At 39.0% G+C, this 20338-nt stretch overlaps 1 protein-coding gene across 3 annotated transcripts in view; it reads left to right on the forward strand.

The window, feature by feature from the left end:
* Window positions 1-19274, forward strand: part of RSPO2 (R-spondin 2) — a 150157-nt gene extending 130883 nt beyond the window's left edge. For all 3 annotated transcript variants that reach the window (XM_041769323.1, XM_041769325.1, XM_041769324.1), the window contains one exon: window positions 17465-19274. In XM_041769323.1, coding sequence (XP_041625257.1) covers window positions 17465-17580 — 116 coding nt within the window. In that variant the 3' untranslated portion in view covers window positions 17581-19274. The remainder of the gene's footprint in view (window positions 1-17464) is intronic.
* The last annotated feature ends 1064 nt before the right edge of the window (window positions 19275-20338 follow it).

A 20338-nucleotide genomic window follows, 5' to 3' on the forward strand; every position in this document is an offset into this window, starting at 1 on the left:
TAATTCTAGGAGCTTTAAACATTTTACAGTGATTTTGTATTTTTAAATATCATGGCTGCCAAAACGTACATATAATTTATAAGTAAAGTTTAAAGAACAATGATAGAATAAAAACCCTGTACCCACCACTTAGTTTATAAAATACATGATTATTGATGGCATCGTCAAGATGGCAGAGGAGGAGACCCCAGCCTTCAGTTCTCTCCAAATATCTGCAAACAAAAACAACTCTGGGAGAGCTCTGGGGGCCCACTTAAGAAACTTGAGCAATGCTGTGTGACAAACTTGAGAGTAAATGATCAAAAAGGGAAGACAGAAGTTTTTTTTTTAAATTTTTATTGGAGTTCAATTTGCCAACATTTAGCATAACACCCAGTGCTCATCCCGCCAAGCGTGCCCATTACCCAGTCACCCCGACCTCCTGCCCACCTCCCTTTCCACTACCCCTTGTTCATTTCCCAGAGTTCGGAGTCTCTCATGTTTTGTCACCCTCACTGATATTTTCACTCATTTTCTCTCCTTTCCCTTTATTCCCTTTTGCTAATTTTTATATTCCCCACATGAATGAGACCATATAATGTTTGTCCTTCTCCGATTGACTTATTTCACTCAGCATAATACCCTCCAAGTCCCTCCACGTCGAAGCAAATGGTGGGTATTTGTTGTTTCTAATGGCTGAGTAATATTCCATTGTGTACATAGACCACAGCTTCTTTATCCATTCATCTTTCGATGGACACCGAGGCTCCTTCCACAGTTTGGCTATTGTGGCCATTGCTGCCAGAAACATCGGGGTGCAGGTGTCCCGGTGTCTCACTGCATCTGTATCTTTGGGTAAATCCCCAGCAGTGCGATTGCTGGGTCGTAGGGCAGGTCTATTTTTAACACTCTGAGCCTTGCCAAGAGCTCCTCCACACAGTTTTCCAGAGTGGCTGCAGCAGTTCACATTCCCACCAACAGTGTAAGAGGGTTCCCCTTTCTCTACCTCCTCTCCAACATCTGTTGTTTCCTGCCTTGTTAATTTTCCCCATTCTCACTGGTGTGAGGTGGTATCTCATTGTGGTTTTGATTTGTATTTCCCTGATGGCCAGTGATGTGGAGCATTTTCTCATGTGCATTTTGCCCTTAGCATTCCATCTCCCATGACTGTATTGGTCAGAGCCAAGAGAAAAGACCAATGTAGAGAGTGTTCCCCTCTCAGCTTCCCCAGCCTTTTGGGGTCCTGCATGAAGGACCCATTTCCATCACCCCACCCAGAGACCAGCAAAGCTGAGATGTATAATGATGGTTAAGAACAAGGCAGAAAAGCAGGAGCTACCAGTATCAGCCGCCCAGTGGGAGGCTCCACAGTTCCCAGTGACCTGTTCCATAGGTGACACTAGTAGCTTTCACCAGTGAGGAAACCAAGGGTCACCCAGACCCTTCATGAATTTCACCAGTTTTTGCCCCACAGGTATTTGTTTGCTGATACCAGCTGCCTGAGTCCTTACCCCGTCCCTGCCCTAAACCCTTGCCAAGAGCCCAGGACCCACACAGAAAGCCAGTCTGGGCCTCCATGGCTATGTGAGCACAAGACACAAGCTTAGAACATCCCCAGGGGACCCTCACTGCTGTGAGTGCTCTTGGGGCTAGCCCCTCGCTTCCCCCATGCACTAAAATGCTGCTGGGCTGCTGCCCATCCCTGGCCTCCATTGCCACATGTGCACCTATGGTGAGAACAGCTATGAAAGTGTGTGCCCATAGCCACGGCACCCACAGCTGTTTGTGGGCCTGAATCTGGCCCTGTTTCCTCTCATTGGCCTGCACCACTGGGCTCATCTAGCACTCGCACCTCTAGCTGTGTACCTGTGTGCCTCTAGCCTAACCTCTGTCACTGGCCTCTGCTGCTATGCGCATGCCCATAGAGGGACCATCCAGCCTCAGGAAGGCATGCACACAGCCAGGGCCCTGGCAGCTGTCATTGGTCTAGCCCTGGTTCCTGTCATTGGCCTGTACCACTATCATTGATCTAGCCCTGGCCTGTACCACTGAATCCACCAGTAGCTAGTTACCCCAGCTGTGTACCCACACCCACTCTGACTCCTTACACCAGCCTTTACTTCTGTGCGCCAGTGACTAGAACCAGGAGCCACAGGGGTGCATACTAACAGCCAGGGCTCCCAAAGCTTCCAGGGCATCTGCAGTTGGCCTTAGCCTTTGCCCTTTGTCCTGGCTCCCACCACCATGTGTGTGTCTGCAGCTGGCCTCTGCCACTAACCAGGCACCTGCAGCTGGTTCCCTGTGGCCAAATGTGTGCACATCACAGGCTCCAGCCACCAATGCTGCCTGCTTTGGTCCCTAGACTCTGAACTTGGACCTGCTATTGAGGTCCCTGACAGCCCTCACAGCTTCTGTGGACCCCTGCAGCAGTCACCAAGGACGTGTGGTTTTTGAGAGGATGCCCACTCTTAGCATTCCTATACCTTTTGTACATGTGTGATGAGAGCACCTGAAGTTTCTTTTAGCAAATTTCCAGCCTTCAATACAATATTAACATCCTCAAACTGTCTTTTACCTTAACTTTGAGGCTGAGAACACAATGGCGACAATCCAAATGTTGCCATTTTGTTTTTGTAACCTCTCCATTGCAGACTTCCCTAGAAGATTAAGTTTTCAGAAACTCTTTATGATTAGTCTCTGTAGTGTTTCTATAATGGAAATCCTTAGAATAGGATCTATGACAAAGTAATCTTTGTATCTGCTTTTAAGTTTTAACAAGTAGTGTTATGGTAAAGCTTTGAAAATCATATCCTATCATGAATAAAATGCTTCCCTGTCAATTCTGTGACCTTAGTGATATCTACATGAGATATTTATGAAATGGTCCCTTAGACAAATTTGTATTTGAGTTGAATGGAAGCCATAATATTTATTTCTCCTTCACTTTCCTCATCCATATTTTGTTTGTTTGTAAATACAGTAACTGGGAAAGAGATCTAAAGTCCTGCTCTGCCCTTAGTAGGAATTGTTTTTCCATACTTTATGGCATAAAAACTGGATCCTTGGAGAAACTTCGCTGTTCAGGGCAAAATATTTTTTGTCAGAGCCAGAAAAGTAGCACTGATTAGTTATGACTCCAAATCATAAACTTTTACCATGATAACTTTGCAACTCTTTTTGAGTTTATGATTAAACCCCCAGAATTTTTAATGTTATATTTTAAGAAATATATAGTTTGGTCATAATCCTAAAAATATAATTTTATGCTTTTTCCATTTGATTTTTTTATTAAATTCAATTTGCCAAGATATAGTATATAGTATAACACCCAGTGCTCATCACATTATGTGCCCTCCTTAATGCCTGTCACCCAGTTACCCCATCCCCCTACCCACCTCCCCTTCGGCAACCCTTTGTTTCCCAGAGTTAGGAATCTCTCATGGTTAATCTTCCTCTCTAATTTTATGTTCTGAGATGCACACATACATATTTAAGTGTAAGTAAACAGTTTTCTCAAACAGTATATCCAGGTACAGTTTATGGAGGGCCATGTTTTAGATGCACATGTGCTTACGAATACACATACACACACCTCAGAGAAACTGCACAGGAATTTTTAGGATGGGCTATTTCATGGCTATTGAAACTGCCTGCCAGGGACCTAGCATTTAAGATTAAACTGAATGGTCATTAAAATATAACTGCAGTTGTCTTTCAAAGAAAGAAAAAGTAGTTAATTTATGCTACAATTTAGCTTTTAATAAAACATTTAAACGATGAGCCCTGGGCATGCCTATTTTGGTGGTTTTTAGAATTCTTCAATAGTCTTGGAAAATGCTTGCTTTCAGGCAGTTAAAGATACTTTTTATGAGGTGATGAGTATATAAAAATATAAGTACGAATCCTTACCATTTATCACTGATACATTTTATCAGTTTTATATTTAGGATCAAACTGATTGGAAGCGATTTCCAGAGTTTCTTAATCATCCCTTGTCTTCTGACTGTCTTCTACTGTCAGAAAAACTGGTTACCTAATTTTTGAAAATGGCAAAGCAGGAAAGCTTTTTTACATCTCAGTAACTCAGTGTCTGACTTCCCTAATAAAGGAGTTATTACTATGATGTTAGAGCTCTGTAGCTTCATCTACTTTTGATGAGCAACATAGTGAAAGGTAGACTGTGGTTCTGCTTTTTAAAAGATTTTTTTAATGCCCTGTGAGACATGACCTCTTTCTTTTCCTAGCCTTTCCCCAAAGTCCCTTTAAAAATGTTTTTTTTTTTTTAACATTTTTGTTTTCAGTCCCCTCATTTGGCTAGACTGCCTTGCATTATTGAAAGCCAAGCAAAGGGGCAGTACCTGGGCAGAGTGGATGTGCAGTGCTTTGCCCACTGTTTCCTAGTTTCAGTGTTCCTGACTTCCAACCATTAACAGGCATTTTTTAAAAAAATTATTTTTATTTAGAGGAAGAAAGAAGAGTGAGCAGGGGGAGGGGCAGAGGGAGAGGGAAAGAGAATCTTCAGCAGGGAGCCTGAAGTGGGGCTCAAACCCAGAGATCATGACCTGTGCCGAAATCAGGAGTCCTGTTGCTTAACTGACTGAGCCACCCAGGCGCTCCTCGGCTGTTAATGGGAATTTTTAACTTAACTACACTGATCAGTTTAGCTCCTGTTTCAACACGGGTCCTGAGCCTGCTGCTTCGCCAAGATGGTGAGAAGGTAGTCTTTTTTTTAAATTATTTTTTTAAAAAACATAATTGCTCACTGATACTCTTTATGTAGTTTTTTTTATAGCGGAACTCCAGGTGATATCCTTACTGTAAGTATAGTAATTTGGAAGATGAATCTCCTCTTGGATCTCTGATTCAATGAAGATTCACTTAAAATCATTACAGGGCTTCTGGGTGTCAGAGTGAAGCAAGGACTCTTGCTTTCAGCTCAGGCTGTGATCTCAGGGTCATGAGATTGAGCCTGGCGTGGGGCTCTGTGCTCCGTGCAGAGACTGAGAATCTCTCTCCTTTTCTTTCTGCCCCTCCCCACTAAAACAAATAAATAAATCTTTAAAATTGTTTCCATGAGGTCTTACATTTTTTCATGTTAATTGTAAAATTTGGTTTCTCATGTTTTCCGTTGACATCTCCGTTAAATAAAACTGATTAGAAAATCGTGATAGAAGTAATGCTTGGGAAATACTGCAGATATTTACTGTGTGGATGTGGATATGTACATGAGCAGTAGTTTCCTTTGATTTTTAGTTTATATGATACGTTTAACAGTAAAATTTACTTTGTCTGGAGAGTAAAATATTTTTTATTAAACACCAGGATGTTTGTAAAAAATAATTACCCACATTCTGTTCTTTTAATATTTGGCAAAGACAAAGATATTAGGATTCAAGATAACTTAGCAAGGTTTTAGACTTTGTAAAAACCTTAGTAATGTGATATCTCTAATAATCATTAGGTGTGTTGAACATGTTATTTAGAGTTCCTTGTCCAGTATTTTCCCTCTAATTGAGATCCATTGCTGCTACTTGGGTGGTTGACAAAGATTGTACAGTGAATGTAACATTTGTTTAGCCTTTACTTATAGATAGAGACTATTCATTTTGGCAAATACTTGTTTACTTTCCATGTCCTGCAAGAATTTTTCTCTGAGAAAAAAAAAATGCCTTTTATCGTCTTGGTCTTGTATCAAAATGATGATGGGACCAGCCTTCATTTTATGAATTTAATGGCCCAACCATTTTACTGTGAATGGCCTGTTCATAGAGCATGTGGGAGTCTCTGATTAAAGGGAAGAGTGTTAGAACATTGACCTTCTTCCTCTCCTCTCTCTCCAGGCATCACATTTATAACACTGAGGTAAGGAGAGAGGGAGAGAGAGGAGAGGAAGGAGAGAGAGAATGGGATGATGGTTAGGAGGGTAAGCTTGGGGACCGGACTACCTGAATCCAAATCTGAACCCTGCCATATGCTGTCTCTGTCATCTTGGGTTACTTTACCTCTGTGATCTTAACGTAGGACTAAAGATAATATCTATTTCAATGGAGTATTTTTAGTATTAAATGAGTTCTATGTAAAACTTAGTGCCTGGCACACAGCTAACACCAGATGATGATGATGTGGATGATGATTATTTAATTTGGAAGAAGCTTAGAGTACCTTTCTGAAAGAAAATAAAAAAGACTTGGACTATGCCTCCTTCTTGTAATACAGATATAATATTTTAATACCTCTGGTATTAGATTTTTTAAAAGATTTTGAGAGAGAGGGAGAGAGCATGAGCAGGGGAAGGGGCAGAGGGAGAAGCAGACTCTCTGCCTAGCAGGGAGCCCAGTGTGGGGCTCCATCCCAGGACCCTAAGATCATGACCTGAGCTGAAGGCTGATGCTTAACAGACTGAGCCACCCAGGCACCCCTGCTATTAAATATTTGACACAATATTTGTGTCATTTGGTATGAGGAGTACTTTTCTTCTCTTTCCAGTTTTTGAAGTGCCAACTCCATAGCCTAGTTAGGAAGAAGCCCCCAACTTGATAATAGTTTAAATTTTTTCAGTCACAATTTTGTTTTCTTTTTTTGTCTATTTAGAATTTCTGCAAACTAACTAGATTGTCTTTCAAAACAATCTTGTTAATTGAACGAATTTGAAACTCAGTAGAATAAAGGAAGTTTCTGGAAGACAAACACAGGAAAAATGAGTCTGATGTAATGTGAGTGATCTACACCTTAGCTTGAGCATAAAGATGAGGGGCCCCTTTCCTGGGCATGTACCTTCCTTTTGACACAGGGGCAGCTTTGATGTCTGTTGATTCTTGGGGGCATCACCACGAACAGAACCAAGGGAGTCCCAGCACAGAGTGGTTTGCTTCATTTCACAATTTGGAAGCTATTTCTCAGCTCAGTTGGGAAGGAGGTTGCCATTTATTTTTGAAGTGCTCTCACATCCTCTTCCAAAGTTCGTTCTTTATCTTGCCCACGTCCTTTTCCGAAGAGTTCTATGCTCTAGACTTGCATAAAATCTTAACTTTGTGCTGCATCACTTCTGAAGCTTAAAAACCATTCTGGATTTTCCATCTTGAAGGTTTCACTCAGGAGTCAGTGTATGGCTAGGGAGCCTATATTTAAAAAAAAAAAAACCTCCCTGGAGGATTCTATGTCTGGCCCATGAACTGGCTTTTGGAACCACAGGTCTAAACTTCCAACTCCCAGCTGAAAAAGAAACATCCTGTGTTTTCTTCCCTTGGTTTTTGCCACAGGCGCACTGTTGATACTGAGCTGGAAATGCTAAATGTGTTGCTTGACCTCAGGAAACTGAGGCTTTAAATGCCTTTACCCCAGGGAATAATTAATATGAGAACTGGACATTGTAGGCCAGGCCCAGTGGGAAACCAATGTGGCCCAAGGGAACCCTGATATACTGGGGGACTGGTTGGGAAGATTGATGCCTTTCTTCAGCCTACTATTTACTTATTAATTTGTTTGTTCAGCAACCATTTAAATGATTATGAGATCAAAGACATTTTGCTGGGCACAGGGGATCCAAATAGTATAGTGGAAAGAGTACGGGTTTTAGAATCTGCCAGATGTTGGTTTGAATCATTGCCGAGCTATGTGATTTTGAGCTATTAACTTCTCTAAACTTACTTCCTCATTGGCAGAATGGAAATAATGCCTACCTTGCAGGCTGTCTTGAGGATTAGAAATAATACACACGAGGGCCCCTCCTGGTACTATAATTAACATTCATGCGCCAGGTATAGTATCTGGAACTGTACACATATTTTCTTTGCCCCTCATAGGTGGTACCTTTGATATTATCAATTTAGAAATGAGTAAACTAAGCATTAGAAAAGTAACTTACCGAAGATCACTAGCTTCTGAGAGGAAGACCTCTGCTTTGAATCTAGGGTGGTTTTACACCCAAACCAATGTTCCTAACAATGTATCCTAGATGCCTGCTCAGTCTAGTGTCACATGATTCTCCCTCCACCCCACACCCCCTCTCCAGGCTAGACCTGAGAGTGACCCATCCTAGGGGCTGGCCAGGCATCCTAAGGCTCTTTGACAAGGTATGTTGAATCCCTCTCTGGGGAATATGCAATCAAACCAAGAGACTGAGGTAGTTATAAGAGAGAGGTAAGCTGAAAGAAAGGTCAAGGGGTTTCCTCAGGGCCAGGGTTGCCTTTATAGACAGTATGTAAGCTGAGGTTGAGGGTAGAAGCCATGTGGATGGAGTTCAGGAAGAGCAAGAGAGTTCATTTTATGATGGATGATAAAGACCAGGTGGGTTTGGTTCCTTACCACATTCAGTGTTTAGATTTAGTCCATATATCTTTGCTCCAATCCCTCTTTTAGTTAAGTTTGAATGAATATCTGCAATTTGATTATTTAGAAAGACCAGGAGTTTAACCAGGCATTAAAGTGTAGCTATTTATAGTTATTTGCATAGTAACCATGATATATAGGCAAACAAAATTGCAACAGAAGATGATGACTTTTTTAATGAAGGAGGGCTAATGTGCTGAGGGCAGGGGAGGGAATACACTTATGATGCTTCACAGAACAGGCATTTCCTATGTTATCCTGTGCTGGCTGTCTTCACGTGAGGCTTGCTACTTACGTGAGCAGTGGCTTGGACTGATGACTCATTCTAACCCAAAAAGCAGAAATGGCTAATTCATTTTACTTGTAAGTATGTCTTTAAGTTCCACAGAAATTGTGTGGAATCCAAATTAAATAAATGTTTGCCATATGATGATAGTCCTAAATATAGTATCTTGGACTTCTTTTTTTATTTCATGGTTATTGATTGAAGACCAAGAGGAAGGTATTAAATCCTCTTATTCTAATAGAATTATCTTAAAAGGTATCTTCTGGTACAGTATGAAATCAGCTATGGAGGGACTTGAAATTCTTCTCTGGTTTTCTGGTGGTCCTATCAAATGAAATCAGTTGTATCATTTTCTCTGAAAACTGGATGTTTTCTGACTTAACTGACGAGTGCCAAATGAGCCTCATAGTTTTCTGCAAATTTTTCTGCTTGAATTTAGGGTATGTAGCTATGAAACATTCCAGCAGAATGGTTTGAGTACTGAATGTTTTTCACAATATTCAGCTAAGAAGGTATGTATGTAAAGTGCTTGTAGTACATGACACATATTAGGAAGGCCCACCATCTCAATCACCCTACCTAAGAAACTTCCAGGTTGCACCTTGCTAAAAGAAAAAGAGTAAGCATTGAATTAATGCTGTGTACATTTACAGAAAGGCTTAGGCTACAGATGATATTTTGCAATTCATAGAGGGTTTTCAGTTATGAAGTTCAGAGAAATATTATCTTTTAACACCTTTCTCCCTCTTTTGAATATTAACTCTAAACTATGTTCTTATCCAGTGACCTTTAAAGCTGGAAAGGTACATAAGAGAGACCTTAAGACCTGATTGCCAGTCTAGCTCAGCTGCTAGGAAGCTGTAGGAATGTGGGTAGGTTGCTCTAGTTTTCTGTGCCTCATCTGCTTCGTATCTTAACCATTTAGCAGAATTGGACTACAGTAGGGGTAGCAAATACCTGCCATAGTCTGTCTCTCTACCCTCCCCAACATGGCCAACTGATCATCATCCTGGGAGGACAACATGATCAGAACCCTTTGTCAGCAATCAGCATGTGACAATCAGCTTTTATACTTAATATTAAATCTGTGGGCACTCCCTGGACCAGAAGATCTAACAAAGATCATTTTTAGCTTTGCAACTCTATTTTTATTGATAAGGGATCTGAGAAAAGGAGCTGTTTGTATTAACTTCCCCATAAAATGGCAACCTGGATGTGAGAATAATGCTTTTACCCTAACTCACTGTTTGAAAAGCACATTCATCTGACTTCTTATTAGTTCCCTTGACCCTCAGACATCTTTTCAACAGCAGTGCAGTTATACTTTTCCTTGTGCTGCCCTTGGACTTTGCTCTCCATTCTTTAGTCCGCTGCTTCCCACTAGAAGAGGAATGTTTTGATTTACAACCTTTGCCTTATGCCTATTTATGATAAATTTTAGGGACATGGAATTTCTCTTAGGGGAAAAAATTTAGTCGCTGTGACTGTAAGATACAAATACTTCACAGTTGAGAAAACACTTATTGTTTCAGTAATCATAAAAAAGAGGTCATGAAAAATTATGTAGTAGGATATTTTGGTATAGAGCTTATCTTTGGCTTTAAAGGAAAAAGAAAAGCCTCTAACTGGGGTTAAAAGTAAGAAGTGAGAGCTCCAGAGCTCCCCTGCAGGCATTTTACACCAGAGATCCTTACCGTAAAAGTGAATTATTGCCCCCTTGTGGTAGAGTCATATATTTATTTTCTCACAAGTGAAATTGTGGAGTATGTGTCTCTGCCACCTCGTCACTGTCTTTGCAGTAACTCTAGTTATGAAAGAACCGTAGGTATTTTTGAAACCACCTCTACTTGTTTATTTATTCTCACCTATCTTCAACTCCATAGAATCTTATCTTTAAACTGATTTTTTTGAAGTACCAGATATCTAAGAGTTTATATTAAATCAAATGGAATGGCCAAAATTATATGGAAGAAACCAAGATCTGACTCAAATTACTTTTCTGTAGTCCTTGTGACTTCAAATGAGTTTGTAGGGTTTGGGGAGTCTGTAGCAGGGGATTTTTCTTCAGAGCTATAAAATGGGGAAATTTTGCAAGACCATGCCCAGGAATCCTTATTTATAAAGGTTCAGGTAATCTTTAGGATAAGCTTTTCTTTTCTTCCATTTTCATAACACTGAACATGAAACAAGACTTTAAACCAAGTGGGGCTTCCTTTCGACAAAACAGGTAGACACCTAATATAGGAAGATTGGAGAGGTCTTATAGACAAAGCCATTTCATACTATTCTTTTTACAATAAAAATGTGGCAAGTTTTACAAATAGTAACACCCAGTCATAATTGGCTTATTGAATTAGTTCCTTACAAATTATCATAAACATACATAGGAATTCTAAATGATTTTCATGTTTACATATTTAGAGAAGTCCATTCTGTCAACTGTTTTTTTATTTTGGATGGTTGTTGCTCCCCGCAAATACCCTTGTAAGCAAAACAACTACTTGTGAGTTATCTCTGGGTTATTTGTAGATCTTTGAAGCACATGCTCTTTTATAGATTTTTTAAATATTTATTTATTTATTCATGAGAGACAGAGAGAGAGAGAGGCAGAGAGACACAAGCAGAGGGAGAAGCAGGCTCCATGCAGGGAGCCCAATGTGGGACTTGATCCCGGGTCTCCAGGATCAGGCCCTGGGCTGAAGGTGGCGCTAAACCGCTAAGCCACCCGGGCTGCCCCCACATGCTCTTTTATTAAGATGAAATGACTAAGTGACCGCATGGAAGATTTTCACAGTATGACTCAAAGTTCAAGATGCCCACTAAAATCTCCTCAGCATATAGCTTATTATTTTTTTAGCACTTCAAAATTTGTTGGTTTGTGTCTAGATTCTTTTGTTCTCAAAAACAATTTGATCAGAGTCAGGAGACAGTCACTGAATGAAGGATTTGTCAGTCCTTTGAAACCCTTCTTTTTTTTTTTTTTAATAATTTTTTTTTATTATTTATTTATGATAGTCATACAGAGAGAGAGAGAGGCAGAGACACAGGCAGAGGGAGAAGCAGGCTCCATGCACCGGGAGCCCGACGTGGGATTCGATCCGGGTCTCCAGGATTGCGCCCTGGGCCAAAGGCAGGCGCCAAACCGCTGCGCCACCCAGGGATCCCCGAAACCCTTCTATCTATGTAGTATTTATTAGTGGAAAAGATGTTATTACTTAAAAATCAGATAAATGTCACTAAGAACACTAATTAAAGAACTTTGTGCTGTAAATAAGGAGACAGAGCAGATTCATTTGCTTATTCAGGCTCTTTTCTCTGAGGCTCAGCTGATGTAAAATAACCATTAATATGTTATTAAGAACCGTTAGAGACAGTGGAGGATTTTTATTTTAGACTAAGTAGAATATACTGTGGTAGATTCCAGTCATGCTCATCATATTTGCCTACTTGGACACCTTTCTAGATTAAAGCAGCTTTGTGAACTAACATCCATTCTCAATGCTAAAAGTGTTCAGGTAGTTCAGTAGTTCTTAAGTTTTTATATCTTAGATTCAATTATGATTGACCACTCAAAAGTCTGCTTCCCACTGGAAGAGGAATGTTTTGATTTACAACCTTTTTCTTATGCCTATTTATGATAAATTTTAGGGACATGCAGTTTCTCTTAGGGGAAAAAATTTAGTCGCTGTGACCATAAGATACAAATGCTTCACAGTTGAGAAAACACTTATTGTTTCAGTAATCATAAAAAAGAGGTCATGAAAAATTGTGTAGTAGGACATTTTGGTAATTTACAATTTTTCAGAGTTCTATAGTAAACATCTCTATGCATAAATCTCTGTCCAAGTCTAGATTATTTTCCTAGGATGAGTTCCTAGATCTGAGTCAAAAGTTATGAATATTTTAATGCTTTTGTACACATTGCCAGATGGCTTTTAGAAAGACTGTATCAATTTTATATTCTATAATGCATCCTGATGCCTGTCTTACCACATTCTCACTTTTTACTTTTAAGATTCTTGGCAGTGGCAACTCATTTTATTTGGCACTTTTAATTGTGAGATTCAATTGTTTCATATATTTATTAGCTGTTTTTATTTCCCTTAAGAATTATATTTAAGTCTTTTGTCTGTTTTTTTATGAGCTTTTAAAATATTTAGGAACCAACTGGCATTTTTCCAGAGAATCATCAATCACTCTTAAATAAATAAATCTCTGTTGCTACTCATTCTTGGGCAAACTCAAGCTGCCCATATGAGAAAGAGAAATAGCTCAAAATTGCTATTCATTGTCTACAACTCAGTCCTTGTGAAGATGTGGAAGCAAATTTCTCTGTTCTACATCTAGTCGTGTCCTCTGAAATATAACAAAATTCCCCAGCTTTGTGGTTTTCAGGTTTTGTCCCTCAATTTCAGCTGCTCTGAAGAATGACCCAATCTCTGAAATGATCCCCAAGTCTCCTTAGTGAATTTCATAAATACAGTGAAACCCAGGTTTCAAGTTAGTATCACAAAGATAGCATTAAAATTTAATATAAATTAGTCCTGATTTCAGATGATCACCTTTGTCATCACAGTTGTGGCTTTAGCAGTGGAAATTACATTTGTCATAATTGTGGCTTATTTTCCCGTGTGTGTGTGTGTGTGTGTGTGTGTGTGTCCTGAGTGCGTGTGCGCAAGTGTGTGCGTGTGGAGAGAAAGGGAGGGACTTTTGTTTCGTAGTCACAGCTACTGAATTTTTTCTTCAGAATTCTCTCATTTCATTTACTGTAAGAAAGTCTTCCTTAAAACACTTAGTAATCTTTTTTTTTGGAATTATATATATATATTTTTTTTTTAATAAAAAATTTATTTTTTATTGGTGTTCAATTTGCCAACATACAGAATAACACCCAGTGCTCATCCCGTCAAGTGCCCTCCTCAGTGCCTGTCACCCATTCACCCCCACCCCCCGCCCTCCTCCCCTTCCACCACCCCTAGTTTGTTTCCCAGAATTTGGAGTCTTCATGTTCTGTCTCCCTTTCTGATATTTCCTACCCATTTCTTCTCCCTTCCCTTCTATTCCCTTTCACTATTATTTATATTCCCCAAATGAATGAGACCATATAATGTTTGTCCTTCTTTACTGGAAACCCTACATAACCTTTGTGCCTCACTGATAGATGCACAAGAATCATTGATCCCAATTATGAAAAAACTTACCTAAACTAGTGAGGGGAAAAACCTTTTGAAGACTTTCCTCAACTTTGGGGCTTAGGAAAGAATGAAATTCGTGCCTGCTTGGCAGTGGAGTCCATATTTTCACAGCTTCATGTAATTTGTGAGTCTGCCTGATATCTTGGTTGAAAATAATCTATCCTATTTCTAATAGCAGTCATCTACAGCTGGCCGTTAGGAGTATTTCCATAAGGGACTGTTCACCTTTCTCTGTAGAAGAGTTGATAGGTTATCCTGTTGGACCATTTCCACATGTGTGCAAATCAATATAATTGTGTTGGTTAGAGCGTGGTTTTGATGATATCTTTCTAACTTTGTTTTGATGATGATCTTGTCTTGCTCATGACATTTTATACAACTTTCTGGTGAAAAAGGATCAAGCATTTTCATTCTATAAATGTAAAAACTGAGGGTCACAAGTATGATGCCTCAACAAACCTCTTAGTTACAAGACCTCGCTTACCTATCAGCTCCCTTTCCTTCTGCCTTTCTCTACTAAACCCTATTGCTTTCCTTAACAACTGTAACATCTGAGCCAGTCATCTTGCATCCATAGAACTGTGCTGAAGAGATTGACCAGTGATTTGTCAAGGCCACTATTCTTAAAGCACTCAGGACAAAGATATGCAAATTTGTGATTAAAGTTGGATATAGCTGGAGGCTGATAATGTCCTCATTAAACTCAAACCTTTTTCTGCTGATCTTGGGAGTATAGTTTCCAGGCTGTCACTTGTGAGCTAAAAAGAAAGCTAAACCCATGAATTCAATTTCTCTTAGGGTGACTGGCATCATACTTGCCTTTAAATGCTTCCTGTACGGGGTGAATGTGCTTAAGAATGTGAAATAATCTGAAAGTCTAGAAGGCATTCTCCAAGTCTAATCTAAACAGCCATAGGTGTAAAGAAACAAACAGAAGTTAGCACACTTGAATGTCCAATATAACTTATTTTCAAATGTATAGATCAAACATACTTGTATTTTCTGTTAGCTTTAATTTTACCAATTTCTTAGGTTTGAAAATCTTAATAGAGTTCAGAAGAAAATATGTACAAGATCTTTTTTATACCTTAGGTTTTATTTTAGTATTTTTTTTATTACCTTGAGTTGGGTTTTAAGTCAAAATAGTCTACTATGGACCACAAAATATTTTCAGTTAATTTAGGCCTATCTGTGGTCAAATCTTGGCTAACCATCTTAATTCTTTGGTATTTGCGATGTATCCTACATGAGAAATGGGGCTGACCAGAAACAAAACCAAGCAATGAACCAATAGCACAGAGATGTCATTCAAAAGAGACTTCTGAGGAAAATTTTTAGGGTTGTAATTAGGTCTCCCAAACATCTTTAGTTGAAACCAGTACCATATAACTTATTGCCAGTGGAATAGTTGTACAACTTGAAAACTTATTTTATGTAAGTTTCCAGAAGCATTGCTGAAATTTTGGCCACACTATGAACTCTTTAATGCAAATATTGAATAACTTTCCTATCACACTATATTATGTCAGCCAGCAAACCCGAGGACCATTTGATATTGACGATTACATCAGAATGATATATTAGGTAAGTGGCATGAAATTGACCCTCTCTTAAAATAAGAATTTCCAGTTATTTAGCATAGATTTTTCTGTTAGCGAAAGTACTGTACATTTTTCACATGAAAAATTGAAATGATGAATGTGAATAGATTTCTTGAACAAATACTCAGCATATTTTTATCTTAACACATTTAAACATCTAGTAATATTATTTTTCCATTTACTCAATTTCAATTTGCTTTTAAAAGAAACTCCAGGCTTTGAATAAATTAAACATCAGCTCATTTTTACAATGTAGTCAGCAGTGATTTTAACTAAAGTTTTTGTTGTTTGTTTAAAGAAAATATAGAGCTAGGGAAATCTTTAAAAATTTTATAATTGAAGCATCTTTTAAAATATGAAATTTTATGTTAAGTAGTTCCTCTCTCTGTCTTCATTAGGTGTGTGTCTCATTATATCTAAAGTAACTTTACCACTTCTTTGATTAATGATGGTTTGGACTATGGTTTCATTGGGTAGGATTAACTATGTTTAAAGATGGCAAGATACCATTGTAACACTAATGCTAGAGTTTAATAAGAACCAGAAATTAACTTCAGGGGCTGTCATAATTTACTGTGAGGGCATGATTATATTCTGATTATTTTGCTTTAGTGTCCTATTAAAATTATTCTTTATCTTGTGATAAAGTTTTACTCTGCAAACACTTGTTAACTGTCAACTATGTGCCAACCATGTGACGGTTTTCCATCCCAAACAAAATGAGAAATCCCTCCCTTGTTTAGAAATCTTCTAGACTCTTGTAATCTAGTATGATTCTGCTTTCCTAAGGCATGGATCTAGATCCCTAACTTCTGGTCTGTTTCTTTCCCTTTTCTTACCTCAGCTGCCACCTCCATTGTCTCAACTGAAAAGCTGGCCAGCTATGTCCCTGTGATAAAGGGTCTTGGAAGGATGGAAAGCATGTGTTAGAACTGAATGTCCTATTTGTGGTACCGATTACTATAATATCTAAGAGCTGTACTTCACCAAAGAGAGAAGTTATGTAGGACTACACAATTAAAATGGAAGTAGGAGAGTTGACAGTCTGTTGAGGGAAGAATCTTTCTCTTCTGAAGGTGTATGGTGATGACTTAATTTCTGCACAACTCAGTGACCTTTAAGCTCTTTTCTGTCCTAAAATTCCCATGATTCCTGTGGGTTTAGAACCTAATTTTTTTTTTCTCTCACGATCTTTGGTATACATATTTGAAATGTTGAGATGTTGTAAAAACTATGGACCACCACCACAAGATCCAAGAAGTGAAATACAGTGGAGGCAAAGGGAGAGTTATATTAAAAAAACTCCTGATGGAGACAAATCTCAACGATTTAGCTAATGGTCTGTCTTCTTGATGGTGGAGGCAAAGAGGAGAATAGACTTATGTGGTGGCATGATCTTCTGGTAGTAAGACACCTATTGCCAGGTCTTTGGGACAAACCAGAATTTTTCTTGCTCACAATAATCAGAATAACTGGTCTAGAAGATTTGTATAAGAGGCCATAAGCCACATAAGGAATGGTGTCCTCATGAATTTTTATAGAAAACAAAGAAGTATTCCACCTATGTCATTTCATATGCGGGCCTTTGGAGAGCAGGGAAGGAATAATGTTTGAAGCAAGACTTTTTTTTTTTTCTCCTGGGGGTGGGGACAGGGAGAAGGGAGTTTGAAACTTCTGGTATATTTACTGTAGATAGATGCTTATTTTCTTTCGACCCACCAACATGTGGAGCAGGAGAAAGATGTAAAGATGTCTAGTAAAGGGTAGTATTGTTATAAGTCGGAGGGGATAAATGGAATTTTTGTGGCAGGATGATATTTGCAAGACTGATCAGGCCGCTGAGAGGTTTTTAAATATGCCAGTTCCCTATAACAGGAAGATCAGTCTCTGTTTTAGACAGCATATCCAATTTAGTAAATTATTATTATTCCGTCAAAATTAATGTGAACAATTTTCTCTTTGAGGCTGCTTTTTCCATAGGTGATGTTTTCCAGATGGGCTTTGTGTAAAGGTCTTAATGTTTTGTGTTTTCTTTTCTGACGTGTCTTCATTTCTTTCTCTTTCCCCCATTGTAGGAAAGAGAGCCCCAAAGGCAAAGGAGAAGAAGAACAAGAAAAAGAAGAGGAAGCTGATAGAAAGAGCCCAGGAGCAACACAGTGTCTTCCTAGCTACAGACAGGGCTAATCAGTAAAATAAAAGACATGTAGGGTAGATTTTTTTTTTTTGTGGGGGGGTATTTTTGCAAAAGTGCACAAAGCTACTCTCCACTCCTGGACACTGGCATGTGGCACTTGCGCTGCTTTGACCAGTATCTGTTCCTAGTAACCTTGTGAATGGAGGAGCCACGAGCGTGGCCTGTTATTTATGCTTTGATTTGCATCTGGAGACTGTGAAGGCAGGAGCTTACAAACCAGTGGAAGCAGAAGTAGGGGTCCAGCGTATGCCTTGGCTCCATGTGCTACTGAGAGATCGTGGCACCATGGAGGGGCAAGAGCTGTGAGGCCACAGACACCACTGGAGAACAGACTTGTGCATATTTGTGGGGAAGAAGACACTCAGCAGGCAAAGTGCTATTTCACTGGCAACCTTGATTTCTCACATTGTGCATTTGCAAGGATAAATGTATGCGGAGATCCGCTTTGAGCTGGAGGTATGGTCCCAGGAATTCCTGCTCAGCCTCACAGTAGCTCCACCTTGTACATATTCTGTGGGGCAACATATAAACCTCCTACTTACTGTATATTTATGCTTTCTGATGTGTAACAAGTCATCCCCAATTAATGTCACTTTGTTTCTAGTGGTTCCTAACCATTGTCCAGTAAATGACTGTTCTAGATTTGCGAATTGATCAATGTTTTGTTGCCCCTTGACATTTAACTTTTCTTTTGAGGGCTTATTTCCCTTTGTAAAAAATAGGATAAGCTAGTTTGTACATAGGCTCAAATGACCAGTGTCAAAGAATTTGAATATCAATAGACCTTCCCCACTCTGTCTCCTCATGCAGATAAAGCATGTGACAGGCAGAAGCGGAAACTCCCTTTCCATCTGAGATGTGAGGACTTTATGAAACACAATTGAAAACATGAGGAATGACATGAAGTCCCTTCTAGTACTCATCATGCTGTCTCACTGCCTAGCTAGAGAATTTTTCAAACTTTTGTTCCAAACTTTATTATACACACACACACACACACACACACACACACACACACACTTATTTAAAGCCATCCCTGACTTACCATGACAGGGAACATAACAATATTCTTGGGTCACTGTAGAAATTACCATCATGAGACCATGCATAGAATTTGAGGAGAAAATAGGAATGGATCCCTATAACTGCTGGTCAGATCTTAACAGGTCTTCTTGGAGCCAAAATCAGTAACCTTTCCAAGACAGAAGAACACTGTGGAGCCTTCCAGGGGACTTTCAGAGGAGTTGTTTCAAAAACATCATTGTGTAGTTGGCGGAATCCATTCCTAGAGGGTTTTGAAATTGGCTTCTAAAAGCATCATTGTTGTCTTGACTAATTCAGAAGAAAATTAGAACAAAGTGAAATGGTTACAGATGTTTAAGGGAAAAAAAGCAAGGTAAAGCCTTTTTTCTCACCTTGCATTGGCAAAACTACCTCTCCACCATTTTTGTTTAACTTTTGAGTCAAAAGCATCTTACCAGTAAGTATGAATGTCATATACATCATTATGAGAATACTATTGCTATGAGATAAGAAGCCATATATGAATGTTGTATACTACTTTAGGATTTGCATTGAATCCTAAAGTTTTCACCTCCTTTCAATCTATTTACACTATATTCCTATTTACTAAGTGGGGAGGGGGCTTCTTTATATAATGCTTCATCGTTAAAAAGTCAGTATCTGTTCTGTTTCTGAGATGATCTTTTCGTGCATTAAAAAAGTTCAAAATTATTCTTTGTGGAAGTTTTCTTTAGCCATACATTTAGGGAAAAAAGCAATACTCTACCCTCAAATAATCCTTAAAAAAAAAAGGCAAAGTTTTTAAAAACCAATATTAGTAACTATATCTAGGAACTGGATGGGTATAAATTACACTAGAGTGGTTAGGAGTAGATCTTTTTAAAAACGATGATTTGAGAAGAGAGCATGCACAAGCTGGGGAGGGGCAGAGGGAGAGTGAGAATCTTAAGCAGACTCCATGCTGAGCATAGGGCCTAATGTGTGGCTTGATCCCATGACCCTGAAATTGTGACTTGAGCCAAAATGAAGAGTCAGACACTTGACTGAGCCATCCAGGGGACCCAGGAGCAGAGATTTTAGAGCCACACTGCCTTGAGTTCCAGGGTAGCCTGGGACAAATTCTCTCTCTCAGGCTCTGTTCCTAATCTGTGATATGGAGGTAACAGTATTATCTGTCTGTAGGGCTGTGTTTTAAGGATTAAATTAGGTAAAATGTGTAAAGTACGGTTAGAACAGGATATATACTAAATTGCTACCTAAGTTTACCTGTTATTGCCTCTCTTCTTGATATTTAAATTATTTAAAACACATTCCATTCTCATCAACAAAACTATATATTTATGAAAACATTCGTTCCCTTTGATTTATTGCTTGATGCTGGGACATTATTTGACCAAATTTTTATTTTTGTGGGAATTGATTTATAGCTGCTTCATTTCTAAGCCTTCCAGTTATAAGCAAATATACAACAGACACATACTACATTATAATTTATAGCTGTCGGGTTATACAAAGAAGAGCTGGTGGTTTTCCAAAAGTAGCTATATCATTTCTATATTTACATGATGTCTATAAATATAGAATATATGAAACTGGTGTTTCAATATTTTCAGGGAGTTTAGCATCTATAAAAGTAAGTCATGGGATCACAGCTTTGTCAAATTTGGGTGGGGGAAATTGGCGCAGGCAGTCAAAAGGTACAAACTTATACAACAAATACATCATGGGAAGG

This window comes from Vulpes lagopus, chromosome 9 (genome assembly GCF_018345385.1).
Source record: "Vulpes lagopus strain Blue_001 chromosome 9, ASM1834538v1, whole genome shotgun sequence".
NCBI classification, from domain to species: Eukaryota; Metazoa; Chordata; class Mammalia; order Carnivora; family Canidae; genus Vulpes; species Vulpes lagopus.